The 22873-nt window shown below is 55.1% G+C and overlaps 1 protein-coding gene and 1 non-coding gene across 3 annotated transcripts; one reads left to right on the top strand and one right to left on the bottom strand.

Moving 5' to 3' along the window:
• Positions 1 to 316: 316 nt before the first annotated feature.
• On the top strand, positions 317 to 20691 carry CATIP (ciliogenesis associated TTC17 interacting protein). 2 transcript variants are annotated; one of them, XM_066575231.1, is made up of 10 exons: positions 317 to 394; positions 2163 to 2269; positions 2386 to 2586; positions 3696 to 3751; positions 9964 to 10050; positions 15062 to 15226; positions 15301 to 15422; positions 17002 to 17078; positions 19382 to 19470; positions 20192 to 20691. In XM_066575231.1, exons 2-10 carry the CDS (start codon positions 2176 to 2178, stop codon positions 20405 to 20407), a joined length of 1107 nt encoding a protein of 368 aa, XP_066431328.1. In that variant the 5' UTR covers positions 317 to 394; positions 2163 to 2175; the 3' UTR covers positions 20408 to 20691. The 2 variants fall into 2 exon arrangements, with proteins under 2 accessions (XP_066431328.1, XP_066431327.1); XM_066575230.1 differs by having other exon boundaries at positions 338 to 493.
• Positions 20692 to 22503: 1812 nt separating this feature from the next.
• LOC136578185 (small nucleolar RNA SNORD89) lies at positions 22504 to 22610 on the bottom strand. Its single transcript, XR_010786605.1, has one exon. It is a non-coding gene; the product is annotated as a small nucleolar RNA SNORD89 (small nucleolar RNA).
• Between the last annotated feature and the right edge of the window lie 263 nt (positions 22611 to 22873).

Raw genomic sequence — 22873 nt, forward strand, 5'->3', positions numbered from 1 at the left:
GTATTCGCCGCAGTGTTTCACGCCTCCTCTTGCGTATTTGCGCACCTTCTATAGACTTCTATGGGGTCATTGCTGCACAAAACAGGAAAACAGAGCCGGTGTTTTGTTTGCCGCGCTCAGGAGAACGAACCCGTCTGAATCGGCGCGGCCTGGTCGCTGTTTAACGCGCAGAACTTGCGCAAACGTTTGTTTACAAAACTGCTGCGGCAGGGCACTGGGGAGGAAGGGGTTAAAGGGCCCTGATCTATAGGACTGTGTGCTGCAGCTCTACGGCTGACCACCAGGTGGCAACCGTGGGAGAGCCAGAACCTTGTTATGGAGACGGCTCTGGTTGCCAAGCAACGGACGCAGCCGGTAGGGAGGCCGGAGCAGGAGAGCAGACGGCGGCGGGCAGGTGAGCGGCGCCGGGCGTTCTACGGGCGCTAGGGCTGAGGCCAGAAGCCGCCCGGCGGTCTGTACTGGGAGAGCAGGAGGACTGCGGCTCCGGAGACAGGTGAGCCGGGAGAGAACGGCTGCGGGTCCGTCCTGTCATCCGGCGGCCGCCATGCTGTTGTAGAGCGCGTTATTAGCGGGGGGATAGAGATGTCACCGGGAAAATGGCGGCATCATCAGGATATCCTTGTCATAGCCCCCCATACCAGGTGAGTGCACCCCCAAATAGCGGCCAGAGCCCCCCATACCAGGTCAGTGCACCCCCAAATAGCGGCCAGAGCCCCCCATACCACGTCAGTGCACCCCCATGTACATTACTAGGGTACTAGAGCCTCCATGCCATCCGTATCACATCTTGTATCCAAGCTAGAGGCGGTACAACAGGGCACTAGAGTCTCCATGCCCCCCGTATCACATCTTGTATCCAAGCTAGAGGCGGTACAACAGGGTGCTAGAGCCTCCATGCCCCCCCGTATCACATATTGTATCCAAGCTAGAGGCGGTACAACAGGGCACTACAGCCTCCATGCCCCCCGTATCACATCTTGTATCCAAGCTAGAGGCGGTACAACAGGGTACTAGAGCCTCCATGCCCCCCGTATCACATCTTGTATCCAAGCTAGAGGTGGTACAACAGGGCACTAGAGCCTCCATGCCCCCCGTATCACATCTTGTATCCAAGCTAGAGGTGGTACAACAGGGTACCAGAGCCTCCATGCCCCCCGTATCACATCTTGTATCCAAGCTAGAGGCTGTACAACAGGGTATTAGAGCCTCCATGCCCCCCGTATCACATCTTGTATCCAAGCTAGAGGTGGTACAACAGGGCACTAGAGCCTCCATGCCCCCCGTATCACATCTTGTATCCAAGCTAGAGGCGGTACAACAGGGCACTAGAGTCTCCATGCCCCCCGTATCACATCTTGTATCCAAGCTAGAGGTGGTACAACAGGGTACTAGAGCCTCTATGCCTGCCTGTATCACATCTTGTATCCAAGCTAGAGGCGGTACAACAGGGTACTAGAGCCTCCATGCCCCCCCGTATCACATCTTGTATCCAAGCTAGAGGCGGTACAACAGGGTACTAGAGCCTCCATGCCCCCCATATCACATCTTGTATCCAAGCTAGAGGTGGTACAACAGGGTACTAGAGCCTCCATGCCCCCCGTATCACATCTTGTATCCAAGCTAGAGGCGGTCCAACAGGTTACTAGAGCCTCCATGCCTGCCCGTATCACATCTTGTATCCAAGCTAGAGGTGGTACAACAGGGTACTAGAGCCTCCATGCCAACCCGTATCACATCTTGTATCCAGGCTAGAGGCGGTACAACAGGGTACTAGAGCCTCCATGCCCCCCGTATCACATCTTGTATCCAAGCTAGAGGCGGTACAACAGGTTACTAGAGCCTCCATGCCCCCCGTATCACATCTTGTATCCAAGCTAGAGGCGGTACAACAGTGTACTAGAGCCTCCATGCCCGCCTGTAGCAACCATATGTAATAACCTCTGGTAGTGACTCCGTGCCGCCCGTCGCCATGCACTATCTTGGCATGTATTTGTGTGTAATATGGACCATGCTGCAGTTTATCTTGTTTCTACTTCACGTAAGTCATGTGAGCGGCAGCATGGCCGCCTATAGCAGATTGGTACAGCGTATACCCGCTCACAGAATGCGCTGTACCGATTGGCTGGTTGGCGCCCGGCCTTACTGCTGCCATTATTTCACAGGTTATAAAACAAGATGGCATCCAGCGGCGCAACAAAAGTGGAGATTTCTGAACCTCCGACACACGTGCGTGCGAGTGCCGAGGCCGCGGCGTTCATGGCCGGCGCAGGTGAGTGGCTTCTGTTGGTCGGCGACCTCCGGCCCTCCCACTCTTATGGAACTATAACCCCCAGCATGCCCGATCCTCGTAGATGTACTGTGTAACATATAACGGTTGTCCTCCAGGGCCGGACGAGCTGCGTCTGTGCTTGTTCTCGGAGTCCTTACAGTCTGTCTCGCAGTCCGGCGGCGCGGTCGGCTCGTTTACTGTCGATATCCAATCCGCTTACTACGAGCAGGACGGACGGGACGACGAGAAATGTTACCTTGTTCACATCAGCAGCCATAGCTCCGTGGACGGCGTTCCCTGCGGAAGCTCCATCACCGGTGAGTGCAGAACACGCGTGTAACGGGCAGACACGTATGTAATGCTGTATATACCCAGATGTGGTGCCACGGTGCGCTAATAGGGTCCTATAGTGAAGTAATAGCGTACCTGAAGAGGAAGGCATGGATGCATGATGGTACGGCGCACGGGCTCCTGGGGGCCCCAGAATATGAATATCAATTTTCCATTGTGGCCCCTGTCAGAGTAAAACCCCAATCGCAAAGGGTCAGCAGAAAAGCGCTTCCCGTGTCTCTCTATGTCCGGTGGGACCGCCGCGATGACTGACATAAGGAAGTGGCTCCTCCTGCTACAATAGGGGGCGACAATCCAGGAAGTCATCACCGTCGGCAGGAGGTTCAGGGACCGATCCGTGTTGAAAGTCCCTGGAATGACCGCAGGTCCAAAGAGGTGATTGCGCCAAATTCCAACCAAGGCATTCACGCTGAAGTGTGCCTTGTCCTCTGATTGGGCCGCGCTCTGACTAGTAACCAGTGCTTAGCCGTTCACTAAGACGGTCGCACAATGATGGCGTCAGCCCCGGACTGCACTGTAGAACGGCTCCATGCGTGTATCGCAGTGGGAGGAGCCACTTCCAGTCCGCTTTCCTTCCTTAGTAGTCATAGCGGCGGTCCCACCGGACTTGGGCCTCATATCCCTGGCACACGGAGTCAGAGTGCGGAATCCGCCCGTGCCCAGTGCGGGTCTCCTCCGTCGCGGCCGGATCTTCTTGCTTCTGCACGGCGGATGCGTCCGGCCGCGGCAGCCAACGCGCTCGGTGCGATCTGCAGGCGGGGAGAAAATGACATCCACGGGTATTTATTTACCTGCGATGCCCGATGAATGTCTATGGGCATATCGAACTACAGATCGCCCGCAGTTCCATTTTGCCCGTGGACACGAGGCCTCAGAGAGGACGCTGCTCACCCGCTGCTCTCCAACCTTACAATTGGGCTTTACCCTCTTTTACAGGAGCCACAACACTGAAATCCATGTTCTGTGGCCCCCAGGGGTCCGGGCTCTATACCGCCGTGTAGCCACGCCTTCCTATTCATGCACCCCATCGTTATTAGGCCCCATCTTGTACATTGATGACTTTGTCTTCCTGCAGCTTCTATCTCTCTGCAGCTGGAGACACTGGAGCAGCAGCACCACGAGTCCCTGAAGGTAACGAGCTCCTCTAACATCCACTGACGGGCCGGCGGTACATAAACTGATCACGAGGTGGCGTTAGCTCAGGTGACGCTCTGGAGCGCCCCCACCTGTTAGGGATGGTGAACACCGGCCAGCGTGCTCCTGGCAAGACAACGTGAAATATCGGAGTTAGAATGAGGTCATGGTGGGTGCCGGATGGGTGGGGGGGGCGTTCCATGTCTGAAGTTGTGCGGACATTTAACATTCCTTGATCCACAGCGTCAGGTGTAGCAGAAATACCTCATAGAAGACATTACAAGAGTGGACAGCGCAGCGGCCGCCCGCAGGGGCCTAATAATCGCAACCGGCGGCGTGTGGCTAGAATTCATGCAGACAAGCAACTCCAGCAGAAATCCCATCTACATTCAGTGAGGACACCCCACACACACAGATCCCGCAGGAGACCCCACACACACAGATCCCGCAGGTTAGTGCAGGAGACCCCACACACGCAGATCCCGCAGGAGACCCCACACACACAGATCCCGCAGGAGACCCCACACACACAGATCCCGCAGGTTAGTGCAGGAGACCCCACACACGCAGATCCCGCCGGAGACCCCACACACACAGATCCCGCAGGTTAGTGCAGGAGACCCCACACACGCAGATCCCGCAGGTTAGTGCAGGAGACCCCACACACGCAGATCCCGCAGGTTAGTGCAGGAGACCCCACACACACAGATCCCGCAGGAGACCCCACACACGCAGATCCTGCAGGTTAGTGCAGGAGACCCCACACACACAGATCCCGCCGGAGACCCCACACACGCAAATCCCGCAGGAGACCCTACACACGCAGATCCCGCAGCTTAGTGCAGGAGACCCCACACACACAGATCCCGCAGGAGACCCCACACACGCAGATCCTGCAGGTTAGTGCAGGAGACCCCACACACACAGATCCCGCAGGAGACCCCACACACGCAGATCCCACAGGTTATTGCAGGAGACCCCACACACGCAGATCTCGCAGGAGACCCCACACACACAGATCCCGCAGGTTAGTGCAAGAGACCCCACACACGCAGATCCCGCCGGAGACCCCACACACGCAGATCCCGCCGGAGACCCCACACACGCAGATCCCGCCGGAGACCCCACACACGCAGATCCCGCCGGAGACCCTACACACGCAGATCCCGCAGGTTAGTGCAGGAGACCCCACACACGCAGATCCCGCAGGTTAGTGCAGGAGACCCCACACACGCAGATCCCGCAGGTTAGTGCAGGAGACCCCACACACGCAGATCCCGCAGGTTAGTGCAGGAGACCCCACTCACGCAGATCCCGCCGGAGACCCCACACACGCAGATCCCGCAGGTTAGTGCAGGAGACCCCACACACACAGATCCCGCAGGAGACCCCACACACGCAGATCCTGCAGGTTAGTGCAGGAGACCCCACACACACAGATCCCGCCGGAGACCCCACACACGCAAATCCCGCAGGAGACCCTACACACGCAGATCCCGCAGGTTAGTGCAGGAGACCCCACACACGCAGATCCCACAGGTTATTGCAGGAGACCCCACTCATGCAGATCCCGCCGGAGACCCCACTCACGCAGATCCCGCCGGAGACCCCACTCATGCAGATCCCGCCGGAGACCCCACTCACGCAGATCCCGCCGGAGACCCCACACACGCAGATCCCGCCGGAGACCCCACACACGCAGATCCCGCCGGAGACCCCACACACGCAGATCCCGCCGGAGACCCCACACACGCAGATCCCGCCAGAGACCCCACACACGCAGATCCCGCCGGAGATCCCACACACGCAGATCCCGCAGGAGACCCTACACACGCAGATCCCGCAGGTTAGTGCAGGAGACCCCACACACGCAGATCCCACAGGTTATTGCAGGAGACCCCACTCACGCAGATCCCGCCGGAGACCCCACTCACGCAGATCCCGCCGGAGACCCCACACACGCAGATCCCGCCGGAGACCCCACACACGCAGATCCCGCCGGAGACCCCACACACGCAGATCCCGCCGGAGACCCCACACACGCAGATCCCGCCGGAGACCCCACACACGCAGATCCCGCCGGAGACCCCACACACGCAGATCCCGCCGGAGACCCCACACACGCAGATCCTGCAGGTTAGTGCAGGAGACCCCACGCACACAGATCCCGCCGGAGACCCCACACACGCAAATCCCGCAGGAGACCCTACACACGCAGATCCCGCAGGTTAGTGCAGGAGACCCCACTCACGCAGATCCCGCCGGAGACCCACTCACGCAGATCCCGCCGGAGACCCCACACACACAGATCCCGCAGGTTAGTGCAGGAGACCCCACACACACAGATCCAGTAGGAGACCCCACACACGCAGATCCTGCAGGTTAGTGCAGGAGACCCCACACACGCAGATCCCGCTGGAGACCCCACACACGCAGATCCCGCCGGAGACCCCACACACGCAGATCCCGCCGGAGACCCCACACACGCAGATCCCGCCGGAGACCCCACACACGCAGATCCCGCAGGTTAGTGCAGGAGACCCCACACACGCAGATCCCACAGGTTATTGCAGGAGACCCCACACACGCAGATCCCGCCGGAGACCCCACACACGCAGATCCCGCCGGAGACCCCACACACGCAAATCCCGCAGGAGACCCTACACACGCAGATCCCGCAGGTTAGTGCAGGAGACCCTACACACGCAGATCCCGCAGGTTAGTGCAGGAGACCCCACACACGCAGATCCCACAGGTTATTGCAGGAGACCCCACTCACGCAGATGCCGCCGGAGACCCCACTCACGCAGATGCCGCCGGAGACCCCACTCACGCAGATGCCGCCGGAGACCCCACTCACGCAGATGCCGCCGGAGACCCCACTCACGCAGATGCCGCCGGAGACCCCACTCACGCAGATGCCGCCGGAGACCCCACTCACGCAGATGCCGCCGGAGACCCCACACACGCAGATCCCGCCGGAGACCCCACACACGCAGATCCCGCCGGAGACCTTACACACGCAAATCCCGCCGAAGACCCTACACACGCAGATCCCGCAGGTTAGTGCAGGAGACCCCACACACGCAGATCCCGCAGGTTAGTGCAGGAGACCCCACACACGCAGATCCCGCAGGTTAGTGCAGGAGACCCCACACACGCAGATCCCGCCGGAGACCCCACACACGCAGATCCCGCCGGAGACCCCACACACGCAGATCCCGCCGGAGACCCCACAGACGCAGATCCCGCCGGAGACCCTACACACGCAGATCCCGCAGGTTAGTGCAGGAGACCCCACACACGCAGATCCCGCAGGTTAGTGCAGGAGACCCCACACATGCAGATCCCGCAGGTTAGTGCAGGAGACCCCACACACGCAGATCCCGCCGGAGACCCCACACACGCAGATCCCGCCGGAGACCCCACACACGCAGATCCCGCCGGAGACCCCACACACGCAGATCCCGCCGGAGACCCTACACACGCAGATCCCGCAGGTTAGTGCAGGAGACCCCACACACGCAGATCCCGCAGGTTAGTGCAGGGGACCCCACACACGCAGATCCCGCAGGTTAGTGCAGGAGACCCCACACACGCAGATCCCGCCGGAGACCCCACTCACGCAGATCCCGCTGGAGACCCCACTCACGCAGATTCCGCAGGTTAGTGCAGGAGCCCCCGCAAACGCAGATCCCGCCGGAGCCCCCGCAAACGCAGATCCCGCCGGAGCCTCCACTGACGCAGATCCCGCCGGAGACCCCACACACGCAGATCCCGCAGGTTAGTGCAGGAGACCCCACACACACAGATCCCGCAGGTTAGTGCTGGAGACCCCACACACGCAGATCCCGCAGCAGACCCCACACACGCAGATCCCGCAGCAGACCCCACACACGCAGATCCCGCAGCAGACCCCACACACGCAGATCCCGCAGGTTAGTGCAGGAGACCCCACACACGCAGATCCCGCAGCAGACCCCACTCACGCAGATCCCGCAGGTTAGTGCAGGAGACCCCACACACGCAGATCCCGCAGCAGACCCCACTCACGCAGATCCCGCAGGTTAGTGCAGGAGACCCCACACACGCAGATCCCGCAGGTTAGTGCAGGAGATCCCGCACACACAGATTCCGCAAGAGACACCACACTCAGATCCCGTCGTAGACCCCACACACGCAGATCCCGCAGGAGACCCCACACACGCAGATCCCGCAGCAGACCCCACTCACGCAGATCCCGCAGGTTAGTGCAGGAGACCCCACACACACAGATCCCGCAGGAGACCCCACACGCGCAGATCCCGCAGGTTAGTGCAGGAGACCCCACACACACAGATCCTGCAGGTTAGTGCAGGAGACCCCACACACACAGATCCTGCAGGTTAGTGCAGGAGACCCCACACACGCAGATCCCGCAGGAGGCTCCACACACGCAGATCCCGCAGGAGGCCCCACACACGCAGATCCCGCAGGAGGCCCCACACACGCAGATCCCGCAGGAGGCCCCACACACGCAGATCCCGCAGGTTAGTGCAGGAGATCCCACACACACAGATCCCGCATGTCAGTGCAGCCTTCTTTAGCTTCCATAGGATGTGGGAGCAGAAGACCACCAGAGTGTTATCTCCACAACACCGGACACAGTGCTAAACCTGGGCTTATGAGGTTGTAACTGGACCCTAAGGGACGGGCAGCATGCGGCGTGGTCCGATGAGTCACGGCACCAGTTGTTTCTGGCTGGTGGCTGAGTTTGTGTGTGGCGCAGACCCCATGAAGCTATGGACTTCAGTTGTCAGTGAGGCACTTGCAAGCTGTGGTGGTTCTATACTGGTGTGTGCAGGCTGGTGGTGGTGGTGGTTCCATACTGGTGTGGTGTTCTCATGGCATTGGTTGGGTCCACTGGTCCGGCTAAGAATGTCATTGATCAGTTCCTGCTACGTTTCACTGTTTAGCGACCATTTTTCTCCCTTCATAGACTTCATGTACCCCCACACTGAGATATTCCAATAGGATAATGCTCCCAAGGTGTTCGGAATTGGTTGGAGGAGCATTCTAGAGAGTTCCTATAAATGGTGCGGCCGGCATGTCTGTCCCACATGAGCCCAACCCAACACTAGGATATGGTAGAGAGGTCCATTCACATTGGAGATCCTGCACCTACAAATACCACTGAGCTGTGAGGGGCTATCCAGATGGCTCTGCATCCCCCCAGAAGTCTTCTGTCCACTCATGGAATTGATGATACATCAAGTTACTGCACTTCGAGGGGCTAGAGGGGGTCCTACACTGTGGAACTCTCTGCCTGAGGACGTGGTGATGGTAAAATCCATAGAGGACTTTAAGAGGGACTAGACGTCTTTCTAGAGTGCTGTGATATTACAGGATATAGACATCAGGTGACCAGCGGGGTGTTGATCCGGGTCTAGCAGTCAGGTAGGAACGATCAGAGGTTGATTCAGGGATTACTCTGACTGCCATTATGGAGATGGGAAGGAATTTTTTCCCCCAAATGAGCTAATTGGCTTCTGCCTCTTGGGGTTTTTTTTTGCCTTCCTCTGGATCAACAAGGGGGGTTGAAACAGGCTGAACTAGATGGACATTGTCTTCATTCAGCCTAACATACTATGTTACATGATATTAGTTCCTGTCCCATGGCCCTCGGCACGTCCGTGTCATCCTGTAGGCTCTCTTCACACTTCGATGCTTCTTTTTTTCATCATGTTTTGATGGTTGGAATAGCATGGCATATTATATGCAGTAAAAAGGCCTAAACCCAATGGACCGTTATATGCCCGTGTGATTTCTCATGGGTGCAATGAATCTAGACTGAAAAATGAAGTATGGTAACTTTGCAAATAGTCAAGTTTAAAAAAAAAAAGAAAAATTCTCATTGTGTGTCTACAGCTCCTATACAGGCTTATGTGTCTCCATGGTAACAGACTACAAATCACCCAGGTGTAGTCTGATCCTGCAGTCATCCTGCCTTCCATCTGTCACACTTCTCGGTAATCTGCCAAATGTATGGAAGGAGGAGAGACGGATAAGAGGAGTAGGACTGCAGGATCAGACTACAGCGGGTTTGTTGTCCGTTACCATGGAGACACACAGGTCTGGATAGGAGCTGTATACCCACTGATCACTATTTCTTCCGTATCTCGATTTCAGAATTTTTTTTTTTTTGTTGGTTTTATTTTTATGTTTTTTAGCTAAAAGGACATTCGCTGGATAAGAAGACTCACATGAGGAGACGGGATGACCAGATGGTGATCAGCAGAGTCATTACCGAGGGTCAGGTGAGTGTGGTAGAATGAACCCCACACCAGGGAAAATTTAGGGACACTTAAAGGGGTTGTCCCGCGAAAGAAAGTGGGGTTATACACTTCTGTATGGCCATATTAATGCACTTTGTAATGTACATTGTGCATTAATTATGAGCCATACAGAAATTATAAGAAGTTATTCACTTACCTGTTCCGTTGCTAGCGTCCTCGTTTCCATGGAGCCCGTCTAATTTTCGGCGTCTAATGGCCAAATTAGACGCGCTTGCGCAGTCCGGGTCTTCTTCTTTTCTCAATGGGGCCGCTCATGCAGGATGCCGGCTCCGTGTAGCTCCGCCCTGTCACGTGCCGATTCCAGCCAATCAGGAGGCTGGAATCGTCAATGGACCGCACAGAAGCCCTGCGGTCCACCGAGGGAGAAGATCCCGGCGGCCATCTTCAGCAGGTAAGTAAGAAGTCACCGGAGCGCGGGGATTCAGGCAAGCGCTGTGCGGTGTTCTTTTTTAACCCCTGCATCGGGGTTGTCTCGCGCCGAACGGGGGGGGGGTTGAAAAAAAAAAAACAGTTTCGGCGCGGGACAACCCCTTTAATGCACTTTGTAATGTACATCGTGCATTAATTATGAGCCATACAGAAGTTATTCACTTACCTGCTCCGTTGCTAGCATCCTCGTCTCCATGGTGCCGTCTAATTTCAGCGTCTAATCGCCCGATTAGACGCGCTTGCGCAGTCCGGTCTTCTCCGTGTTGAATGGGGCCGCTCGTGCCGGAGAGCTGCTCCTCGTAGCTCCGCCCCATCACGTGTGCCGATTCCAGCCAATCAGGAGGCTGGAATCGGCAATGGACCGCACAGAGCCCACGGTGCACCATGGGAGAAGATCCGCAGTGCATCGTGGGTGAAGATACCGGCGGCCATCTTACTAAGGTAAGTAAGAAGTCACCGGAGCGCGGGGATTCGGGTAAGTACTAAACGGGTTTTTTTTTTAACTGATGCATTGGGTTTGTCTCGCGCCGAACGGGGGGCCTATTGACAAAAAAAAAAAACCCGTTTCGGCGCGGGACAACCCCTTTAAGGCTTCTGCACATCGGCAAGGGCGATATCGGGCCGTGATTCACATGTTCTCCTTTTGTTTGTAATGGGGCCGGAGCCGCTGCCAACAGCCCCATTGAAAACCTGTGGAACAGGACTGAAGGAATCCTCTGCCACAGCTGCGGCAGGGGATCGCGATGGTCTCCCGTTGGTTTCAATGGAGCCAGCGGCAGCAGATATCGCCAAAAGAAAGTACATGCTGCGATGTGTTTTCTGCTTCACAATGCGTTGCTATGCAGGAAAACATCGCAGCTGCGAATGAACCCCTACAAAAGAATGGGTTTCATATTTGGGCGTCTCGCAACCCACAAATCTCGAACGATTTTATCGGCAGTGTGAAGGCGCCCTTACAGAGGTTTTCTGGGAGTAATAATTGCCCTGTCCTCAGTATCGGGTCAGTGGGGGTCTGCTGCTTGGGACCCTGCCGATCAGCTGTTGTAGAGGCTGCAGCGCTCAGGCATACCTGGCACAGCAGCCTTACATGGCGTCGCAGTGGTGTCTGGTATAGATACTCGGTCCCATTCACTTCAGTGGGCTGATCTGCTGATAGGTCATGTGATGAATGAAAGTGACCTCATGGGCTTGAGAAGAGGCTGGCACTCACCCAGACAGCTGATCGGCGTGTTTCCAAGCAGCAGCCTCCAATCACATACTGGTAACTCATCCTGAGGACTGATCAATATCTTAGTACCGAAAAACATGATAATCACAAGTCCATTGTGGTACAATAAGGCTGGTTTATTAGCAGGAGTGCGGCTCTTAGTATATCTGCTGCGCCTGCGGCCGCCATTGTGCCAGAAGCTGCGATCTCTGCTGTGCAGACATAGACTTGCAGGTCTGTGCAGGAGACCCCACACACAGATCCCGCAGGTCTGTGCAGGAGACCCCACACGCAGATCCCGCAGGTCTGGGCAGGAGACCCCACGCGCAGATCCCGCAGGTCTGGGCAGGAGACCCCACGCGCAGATCCCGCAGGTCCGGGCAGGAGACCCCACGCGCAGATCCCGCAGGTCCGCGCAGGAGACCCCACGCGCAGATCCCGCAGGTCCGCGCAGGAGACCCCACGCGCAGATCCCGCAGGTCCGCGCAGGAGACCCCACGCGCAGATCCCGCAGGTCCGCGCACGAGACCCCACGCGCAGATCCCGCAGGTCCGCGCACGAGACCCCACGCGCAGATCCCGCAGGTCCGCGCACGAGACCCCACGCGCAGATCCCGCAGGTCCGCGCACGAGACCCCACGCGCAGATCCCGCAGGTCCGCGCACGAGACCCCACGCGCAGATCCCGCAGGTCCGCGCACGAGACCCCACGCGCAGGTCCGCGCACGAGACCCCACGCGCAGGTCCGCGCACGAGACCCCACGCGCAGGTCCGCGCACGAGACCCCACGCGCAGGTCCGCGCACGAGACCCCACGCGCAGGTCCGCGCACGAGACCCCACGCGCAGGTCCGCGCACGAGACCCCACGCGCAGGTCCCGCAGGTCCGCGCAGGAGACCCCACACGCAGATCCCGCAGGTCCGCGCAGGAGACCCCACACGCAGATCCCGCAGGTCCGCGCAGGAGACCCCACACGCAGATCCCGCAGGTCCGGGCAGGAGACCCCACACGCAGATCCCGCAGGTCCGGGCAGGAGACCCCACGCGCAGATCCCGCAGGTCCGGGCAGGAGACCCCACGCGCAGATCCCGCAGGTCCGCGCAGGAGACCCCACGCGCAGATCCCGCAGGTCCGCGCAGGAGACCCCACGCGCAGATCCCGCAGGTCCGCGCACGAGACCCCACGCGCAGATCCCGCAGGTCCGCGCACGAGACCCCACGCGCAGATCCCGCAGGTCCGCGCACGAGACCCCACGCGCAGATCCCGCAGGTCCGCGCACGAGACCCCACGCGCAGATCCCGCAGGTCCGCGCACGAGACCCCACGCGCAGGTCCGCGCACGAGACCCCACGCGCAGGTCCGCGCACGAGACCCCACGCGCAGGTCCGCGCACGAGACCCCACGCGCAGGTCTGCGCACGAGACCCCACGCGCAGGTCCGCGCACGAGACCCCACGCGCAGGTCCGCGCACGAGACCCCACGCGCAGGTCCGCGCACGAGACCCCACGCGCAGGTCCGCGCACGAGACCCCACGCGCAGGTCCGCGCACGAGACCCCACGCGCAGATCCCGCAGGTCCGCGCAGGAGACCCTACACGCAGATCCCGCAGGTCCGCGCAGGAGACCCCACACGCAGATCCCGCAGGTCTGGGCAGGAGACCCCACACACAGAAGCTGCGGTCTACCGCTGTGCAGGCAGAGACCTGTAGTAGGAGATCTGTAGCCTGCGAGAAGCATCGCCCATACTAGTAAATACCCTCACTTCTCATAAAACACAATTTCACTACTCACCACGTTTGAAAAGAAATTTAACCCTTTAATGAAAAAATCCATTTTTTCCCATCGCCGTCGCTGCCTGAGGGCTTGTTGTTTTTTTTTGGGACAAGTTGTATTTTTTAATGGTTCTATTTCATGCACCCCATAATGTAATTAAAAAGCTTTAAGGATTCTAAGTGGCGTGAAATGGGAAGAAAAACCGCAATTCCATCATCTTTGTGTCGTTCCCTCGGTGCGCACACTGCGGGTCCGTACGATAACTACCATACCACATTTTTTTTTCTTGCTGTACTGCCTTTTAAAAAAATAACATATTTGGGGAAAAAATGCAAATTATTTTCTGCCGCCGGAACGTTTTAACTTTCCTGTTTCTGGTTGTGTTGGGGCTCAGTTTTGGGGGGACTTCCTGTCGATTCCATTGGTTTAATTTCGGAGGACCACTTTTTGATTGCATTTTGTTTTTAATTCTTTTATTCTGAATTTGGGGTAACAGTTTGTTCTCCCGTTTCATACAAAGCCCGCAGACCGAGGGCTAAAAAGAATCACATTTTGGGACAAATATGGTGTGAGGCCAATTTTCAACTTTTTGGCACAAAGCTTCAGATAAAGTCCCTCCATTATGTGTAACCCCAGAGGCCAAGAAAAACGGGTGAGATTTGTGCGATGCGACACACGACTATGAACCCCATTCTTTTGGATGGGGTCATATACATCAGCAACGATTTCCTGCATTGCGGAGCAAGAAAAAAACCGCGGCATGTCCTGTCTTTGGGCGTTTCCTCGGAACGCCTTGCCTATTATTTTCAATGGACCTTGGCAAAACCTTCTGCGGCGGGTGAGCTGCACGCGATGCGAGGGCTCCTATTGAAAACAATGGGAAACGCTTTCTGAGCGCTACGTCCCTGACAGAGACCCCTCGCTTCTGCAGGAAAATCGCATGTTACCAAGCGCGATATCGGGCTCGTCTGCGTGAAATTAGCCTAAGTGGGCGAAATGTTCAAAAAAGAAAAAGGCGGGAGCCAATCAGCATTCAGTGGGAGCGCACGCCGAACAAGTGCCACCTCCCTGATAAGTTGTTCGCTCGTTATTGAAAGGCAGCGATTACATGTTTTCACCAGACGATAATTAATCAATCAGCGACTATTTTTGGTGAGCTGAAATGAAGCAATTAGTGACTAATTCTGGCTCGTCGCACGGTTGGTGGTCGTGTTTACACAGAACTGCCGCTTACATTCGCTCTACTGAGTGACTGTTTGGATGATAGTCGTCACATGTAAAGCCCCCGCTCTGTGGCGCCAAAGCTCTGGTGGTCCCACCGCTCCTTATGGACTTGTCCTGCGGTGATGACATCCCGTACGTGCGGAAACCAACACTGAGGCCTGTGATTGGCTGCAGCGGTCATGGACGGCATGTCATCGCTGCAGGGAAGGTATCGGTGGGCACAGATGGATTGTCGGGGGATATACCAGGTGGGTGTAAGTTATTTTACCACTTTTCTGCTTCTAGTCGTCTTTTTTTCACTCCTGGGCGGCCGCTCTAAAGAAATGCTTGTGATTCCCTCCGTAGCAAGTCCGCCATGACACCAAGTCCTACGACCTCAGCGAGCTGACCGGGCTCGTGTCCGAGGCCTCGAACCTGCTGATCATGCGACTTCTCGCCAGGAGGAAGACCCCACAAAACTTGGATTTTCTGACCTTCGACGCAGAGATGAACTTGTGTATCTCCTCCTATGTAAGTTGTGTGCGACAAGCGACGAAGCTTCATACACGGCGGCTGAAGGCCTGACCGCGGGTTGTGTGTTCCAGCGAGCGCTCGGCTCCCGGACGCAGCTTATCGGGAAAGACACCGTAGAAGTTTATGGCATCGAGCGAGCGATCCACTCCGCCGACGTCCCGATCACCTGGCAGGTCTACTTTCTACCAGACGGGTAAAGCATGTGATATCATTTATATTCTTACCCCACGGCAGTAAGGCCGGGTCCTATATTATATCCGGCAGTCCAGCGTGCTTCTCCCTCCCCCGTTATAGTCCAATACAGGACATGGGGAGCGGCCTACGGGTGCGTTCACAGCTGGTGGATTCTGATGCAGATCTGGAAGAGATTTCGCCCTTTCAGTTGAAAGTGTTAAATCTGCTGCAGATCCGGGTCAAATTCTTCATCAACATCCTCTCCAGCGATGTGGAATTTGATAAGGATTTTGGTGCTGATTTTCTGCTGCACCAATCTGCTACATGTGAACGCACCCTAACGCCTCGTGTCCACGGGCATCATACGGCCCGCGCGGATATTTGATGCGGATGAGCTTTAAATTGTATTTTTTTGGCTTGCGGGAGATCGCGGATTTTTCACACGTGAATGTATGCAGATGCACTGCGTGAAAAAAAACGTGACCTCCCCGCCTTTTCCCACCTTCCTAATTGAATTTAACCCTTTGCAATCCAATTTTGGATTCAGGGTTTCCTAGGCGGCTTTCTCTTTCCGCCATTATACAATGGCGCCATCTGCTGGCTAGAGACAGTACTGCGGTATGTGACATGCCGGAGAGGCCCCCGACAACAGAATGGCCAGTAATCTACAGTAAGAATACCCTGCTGGAAGTCTTCCAACATCGGAGCTGTACAGCCTTCAATCAGAATGTCTTTACATGTCAGACAGTGGATTGGAAAGGGTTAACCTTCAAATCTGCAAATGTAATTACGGATCTCCCACAGCCATAGAGATCAATGGGGCCCGACCGCTCGTGATCCGCAAATCGAAATAAATCACATCTGTGGCTGTTAAATTAACCGTGGATGGTCAGTGATTCCATCTGCGGATTTCACACGTGGTTGACACACGCGGATTTGCTATATACATTCTGCCCGTGGACATGAGGGTCCTTGTAGAACATATGCACCCAATCCGTCGCTCCTGCTGCAGATCTCTCATTATACCTCCTGTATTAAGAGGCGTGCAGCTTCCAATAAACGTGGCGCAAATCTCAACAAATGACCACCGCATTAATATCTGTGTTCAATGTTTTTGGGGGTTTTTTTGCACAACCTGCTTTTTTGTTGGTTGTGACAAAAAAAAAAAAAGCAGGACACACGAATGCAACACGGATGTAAAAAAAAGAATGCACATATGCAGCAAAAACATGCAGGATGCACAAACTGCGTAGTGAGAATGGCGCGCTTTTACGCACATTGGTGTAAATGAGTCTCTGGGTTGCCGTCACAAGCGGCGTGGACGCACCACATCCTACACGGTGTAGATTTTGCACTACAAAGCCTACAATCCACAGCAGATGCAGAATCCACATATTTCAAATACCCTTCAGATTCCGTGCGGAACGTTTTTGCTCCTTGTGGATGAGATTTCCGTCCGGGGTGATGGCGGCCTCCGGGTACCTTCACATGGAGCAGATTTGGCGCAGAGGTGACAGCAGATCAGCGGCGAGTGCAGCATCAGACCGGAGGATTACCCTGCATTTCACGTTCTCTCTCCCACCTTCTGGTTCTTACAGACATCTGAGCAGCCGCGTCCAGGTTGGATCTCCAGTTACCCTGACCGTCTCACAGATGCCCATCCTGTCGGAGCCAGGTAATACGGACGCCCGCAGCTGGCACAGAGCAGCCAGGTTTTACTTCTGCAGAAGGGAGATTACGAATCACAAGTTTATCCCAGGATGTAACGTTATGCCCAATCCACAGGAAAGGGATGACTTAATGATCAGTGGGGGTCCGACCACTGGGACCCCCACCAATCCTGTGAACAGGGTCCTGAAGATCCCCGTATGACTGGAGCAGAGGACACACATAGGCACCGCTGCTCCTTTCATTTCCATGACACTTCCAGATATTGCCAGGTGGGTCTAGGAGGTCTTCACATCCTTTCACTTTCTTACAATTTGTTATGTTGTGATCTTGTGCAAATCCAGTGTTTCTCCATCATTCTGCACAGAAGACCCCATAATGATAAAGCGACAACAGAAGGATAGATAAATTAAAATCTAGCAATGACCTAAGTATTCACACCCCACTCAGTACTTAGGTGAAGCACCTTTGCCACTGATTCCAGCCTTCAGTCTTGGGGATGATGCCATGGGGATTTTCTGCCGTCTGTGGACGCCATATTCAGGTCTCTCCAGAGATATTCCAATGGGTTCAGGGCTCTGGCTGGGCCACACAAGGGCATTTACAGAGTTGTTCCCTCCGGTATTGTCTTGGCTGTGGTCTTAGGGTCATTGTCTTGTTGGCAGGTGACCCTTCTGCCCCGGCTGAGGTCCCTTCCGCTCTGGATCAGGTTTTTCACTATCTCTGTACTTTTCTCCATGCAGCTTTCCATCAACCCTGACCGGTCTCCCTGTATAAATCCACCACCAGGCTTCACTGTAGGGATGGTATTGGGCAGGTGATGAGCGGCGCCTGGTTTCATCAGTCCTGACCGGTCTCCCCTCTCCCAGCATGATGCTCCACCCCCAGGTGTTACTGTAGGGATGATATGGGGCAGGTGATGAGTGGCGCCTGGTTTCATCAGTCCTGACCGGACTCCCCTCTCCCAGCATGATGCTCCACCCCCAGGTGTTACTGTAGGGATGATATGGGGCAGGTGATGAGCGGCACCTGGTTTCATCAGTCCTGACTGGCCTCCCCTCTCCCAGCATGATGCTCCACCCCCAGGTGTTACTGTAGGGATGATATTGGGTAGGTGATAAGAGGCGTCTGGTTTCCTCCAGACATAATGGTTAGGTTTGAGTCCAAAAAGTTCCATCTTGTTTCTCGCAGTCTGAGGGTCCTTTAGATGCTTTCTGGTAACTCCAGGCAGCTTTCATGTCTCTTACTAAGGAGAGGCTTCTTTGTGGCTGCTCTGCCATAAAGCCCAGATTGGTGGAGGCTGCAGTGATGGTTGACCTTCTGGAAGTTTCTCCAATCTGCACACAGGATCTTTGGAGCTCAGCCAGAGTGACTTTGGGTTCTTGATCACCTCTCTTACCGAAGACCTTCTCCCTGTTAGTTTGGGGTCGGACAGTTTCTGGGAAGAGTCCTGAGTGTTGTTCTTCCTTGTAAGAATCATGGAGGCCGCTGGGCACTTGGGAACGTTCAGGGTAGTAATGGTGCTGCAGCCTCCAGATCTGCGCCTCCACACAATCCAGTCTCTAAGCGCTGCAGGCAGTTCTTACCTCCTTGCAGGTTGGGTTTGGCTCTGATTTGCATTGTGAGCTGTCAGGCCTTATATAGATGGGGGAGGGGGCGGCCTTTTAAAATTATGTCCAATCAACTGAATTTTCCACAGGTGACTGCAGTCAAGGATAACAAGAGAAGTGGGAGGCCCAGAGCTAGAAGTCAGACTAAAGGGTGTGAATACTTATGTCAATGCAAAATGGTGGAAATCTGTACATTTAAAAAAAAATAAATTGTTATATATATATATATATATATATATAACAGTCTGCTGTCACTTTGTCATTATGGGGTACTGAGTGCAGAATGGCAGGGACACAAGATGGCAAAATGTACAAGAGTGTGAAGACGGTCCAGTCCCGCTGTACAAAGGCTCCACAAGCCTGACGCTAGAAATGCCACATTGTGCCCAGGGGACGAGGCTTTACTCCTCCGACTCTTTACATCTATTTATGAGAGTAACAGCCGTCTTTACACAAGCACATGGGGAATCAAGTGTAATGAGCTTCTTGCTTTAGATTTGCATATCATTTGCATATCCACACCCATAACAGTCACCCCATAAGAGTGTATTCCAGGAGTCGCACATTATATATTATTATATAGACCCGCTTCCCCAAGAGGGGAGGGGAAGCAGACCTTCAGCTCCGCAGACAGGACGCTAAAGCAGCAGGGCATTATGGGTGATCCGCCATGTTGTACGACGATTTCATGTGTTTACAGAGGAAGAAGATCCCAAACCGGTGTTTGAAAAGAAGCCCTTAGCCTGGGAGGAGGATGCAGAGCTGTACTCCCAGTTCCTGGAGAGAAAGGTACACAGATCAGAGAAAGTACTGCTATAGCTATTGGGGAACTACAAGGCTCAGCAGGCTGTTCATGGAGGGCTGAGACTTGTAGTTCCACAGTGGTTCATTACATGTTATGGAAAAAGCACATCAGTGATGCAAATTGTGCTTATTTATCAGACTAATGTATGTTGTGACAAGCCTGGCACTGGACCACAGGCGCCACTACTGGCTGGCATTAACATAGTTGGTACAAGTTTGGGTCTCACCCACCTTGCGGAGCTGGAAGGGCAATAGCTGGTGAAGCTCCCACTGATTACAATGGAAGCAAAACTTTGTTACACTTCTGGCTCGGACCCCAATGTGAACAGCGCTGTCAGCATGCAGCCGGCTGCAGTGAGTGTGGAGGTTGATCAGCTGACTGCTAGGGGTCCTGAGCGGCAGACCCCTGCCAATCAACTATTGATAACCCATCCTGAAGATAGGATGTCAGTACTGAACACCCCTTTAAATCAACAGTTCACAGATGTGGGGTGCACCTTTTCTGGCACATTTCCTTTTAGTAATTTACCCTAAAAGCTTTGTACCCCAAGGCTGCCCTGGTTATAGGACAGAGCGGAGGGGCAGTTTCAGCTCCTCCCTCCAACTGCGCAGCTCTGAGAGCCAACTCTGATTGGTCAGATCATTAGCAGCAGATTCCCTGTTACTGCCTGGGCCACGGTCCCACGATCTGTTTTACCTTCCGCAGGAGGAATTAACGTCCGCTCACCAGACGTACCTGCGACGACATCCGGAATTAAAGGCTCTTCTGGGCGACTTCATGCAGTTCTTGCTCCTCAGGAAGCCGGAGGACATCATTACGTTTGCAGCTGAGTTCTTTGGGCCATTCGCCTCCGCACGAGAGCGCAGCGAGACATTCCGCTCGGCGATGGCTGCGAGTAATGACTGTCCTGGGACGAGGTAGAGCCGGAGTACGAGGCTGATACTAATACAGTAAAGCTGTTACTATGTGGCCCTCATCCAGCTCTGTGCAGCATTACAAGCCCTGCGGCCCAGAAGGGTTAAAACCACAACCCACCCACTTGGTGTGGAACAATTCGTCCGCAGCCCCGACACGTCTTCTGGGTTTTAACATGGACGCAGTTTGCCGTAGACTTCACCCTTTGCCATGAGATGTAACATTTAGTTGTGGATTTGGTCTCTTTGGATCAGCAGCTTTCTTTAAAGTATATTTTCCACTGTGTGAAATCCACAGTAAATCAGCTTTGTGTGCTCCATCATCTGAGGGGCCAAACTCAAGGGCCACAGGCCAAATCCAGCACCCCACCTCATTTTATGTGGCCTCCAATGAGGCCCCAAGACAAAATAACCGACTCTCCTTGTTCCCAGAGGACACAGCCGGCGTGTGATAGAGGGGGTGACCTCAGTACAGGGAGCGGGGGCCAACTTGTATTCTGAGCTCCAGCGCACCTCCACACCACTCAATGCAGAAGTGCACAGGCGGTGGCCCAGCTCACACCCCACCCGGCCCCCTAGCCCCTGCCAAAGTAGGAAGCTCAGAGCTAAAGCAGTGGAAAGGGGATGAAGCCCCATCATAGTGCAGAGAGCAGCGTACCCATGTAAGGAGTTACCTGTAGGGCTCATCCACACGGGCGGATGCAGCCTCACCTGCTGTGATGACAGCTGCCATGTTAGTCACAGGGCCAAGAGGATGGGACTGAATGCCACCATTACAGTGCTGGCTATACCCATTTCTGGCTCAGACTCCTGCACATGGCACCATGGCTACTGAGCCAGATATACCCATATACCATATTCCTGGTGGGTGGCACTAACACTCAAAAGCAGATGGGGAAGGGGGGGGGGGGGGTGCTTTGTAAATAGAAAAACACTGGGATTTTTTTTTTACAAATATTTAAGTGGTATTCTGGGCATTTAACCCCTTGCAGTATTGCTGGCCTAGCTTCAGGCTACATCAAGAGTTGATCAGCAGAGGCTACTCCAGACCCCAGCAATCAGCTGACAGCCTCACCGTAGCAGGACTGGACATGCGGATTAGGGTCAGCGCTGGAAGAGCAGAAGGTGTAGCTGCCACTGATTACAGCGGGGTGCAGTGTTGGTCCACAGACTAATTCTGTCTTCAGTGCCTATTTGGGACAATGTTTGTCTATTCACATGTGCAAAAGAAACCCCCAAAATCTGCTCCTGCCCACATGCATAAACCGTCAGCGATTACACATGTACCATCTGTAGTCACTGCATTTACACAATCCCATAGCCTTAATGGCCAATTTCAGTTTGGTAGACGGACCAAAGCGGGACATTGAGCCCTTAGAAGGCAACCAGAATGGTGATGTGGCCTTCGATGTACTGGAGTTTGACCTAAACCAGACACATCCAGAGGGGGGGCCTGAGACAAGCAGCTACTATATTACTTTACTGACGGGGAGCGCGGCCGCTACAGGAGAGACCATTTACTCACATTTCAGGACCCTCAGAATGGATGAAGCGTCTTCCTGCTGATCGGGGGTCTCCATCAGTTTGTCAGGACGCTGCGCCGAATAACCAGCTGGACACACGCTTTGTACACGGCCCAGAATGGTTTTGCAGGCAGAGTTACAAGCGGACCCCCAGCGAGCCGCTATCTGGAGGCCAAATCACTAGTTCAGGGACAGAAAACCTTAAACATTCCCTACTGTAAGCCCCCCAGAGACAGACAGGCGACGGCCGTAACCACAGAGACATTTTATTGCAGTCACAGGTGGTCATACAGTATACAGGGTTGCCAGCTCTCGTACAGCGCCAGGTTTAGGCTTCACTCCGCACTGTTGGGATCCCCTTCTGGGGTTTCTCCTGCACCCCAACACCATCTCCAGCAAGTTCACAGTACTATATCCAAAGTCAGCTGCTGTAAGCCACCCAGGAGCTGAACGTAGACTTCTGGCAGGAAGGATCCAGCGTCCGGAGTCCAGCAGGGAGAAGTCGCTGCATCGGCCCCGTCCTGCCGGAGAGAAGACATTCAGCGAACTGCAGCAGGAGGGTTACTGGAAGCTTCTGGCCGCCGAGGTCAGTTCAGTTTCGCTTCAAGGGTTTTTGTCATTATGCCGCCCACAGAGCGCTGCTCAGGGGGCACTGTAATTCGGCCTTTTATGTCATCATTCCTCGGCTGACCAGAAGAAAAAACAAAAACCCCAACCTCAAGTCTGTTTACAGATCAGAACCCATTTGGCCCCGGCTCTACGGCTCCAGACCCGACTAGGACACTGCGAGTTTCATGCAGCCAATTGGATTGTGTGAAACTCAGGCATATAATGGGCCATGTGGGGTCCACAGATTAGCAAACCGCACACAGCCCAAGACCTGCCAGCATGCGGGAGACCCAAGTAGAACTGCCCGCCGTGCCCCTTGTACTGGCTTATATGCCCCCCAA

This window comes from Eleutherodactylus coqui, chromosome 8 (assembly GCF_035609145.1).
Source record: "Eleutherodactylus coqui strain aEleCoq1 chromosome 8, aEleCoq1.hap1, whole genome shotgun sequence".
Taxonomy (NCBI): Eukaryota; Metazoa; Chordata; class Amphibia; order Anura; family Eleutherodactylidae; genus Eleutherodactylus; species Eleutherodactylus coqui.

Bases quoted from the DNA above. Each gene is read 5' to 3' on its own strand.
- CATIP (XM_066575231.1), top strand. From the start codon at position 2,176: ATGGCATCCAGCGGCGCAACAAAAGTGGAGATTTCTGAACCTCCGACA. The intron at 2,587-3,695 runs GTGAGTGCAGAA...GTCTTCCTGCAG, and splicing joins CTGCGGAAGCTCCATCACCG to CTTCTATCTCTCTGCAGCTG. The intron at 15,423-17,001 runs GTAAAGCATGTG...TGGTTCTTACAG, and splicing joins GTCTACTTTCTACCAGACGG to ACATCTGAGCAGCCGCGTCC.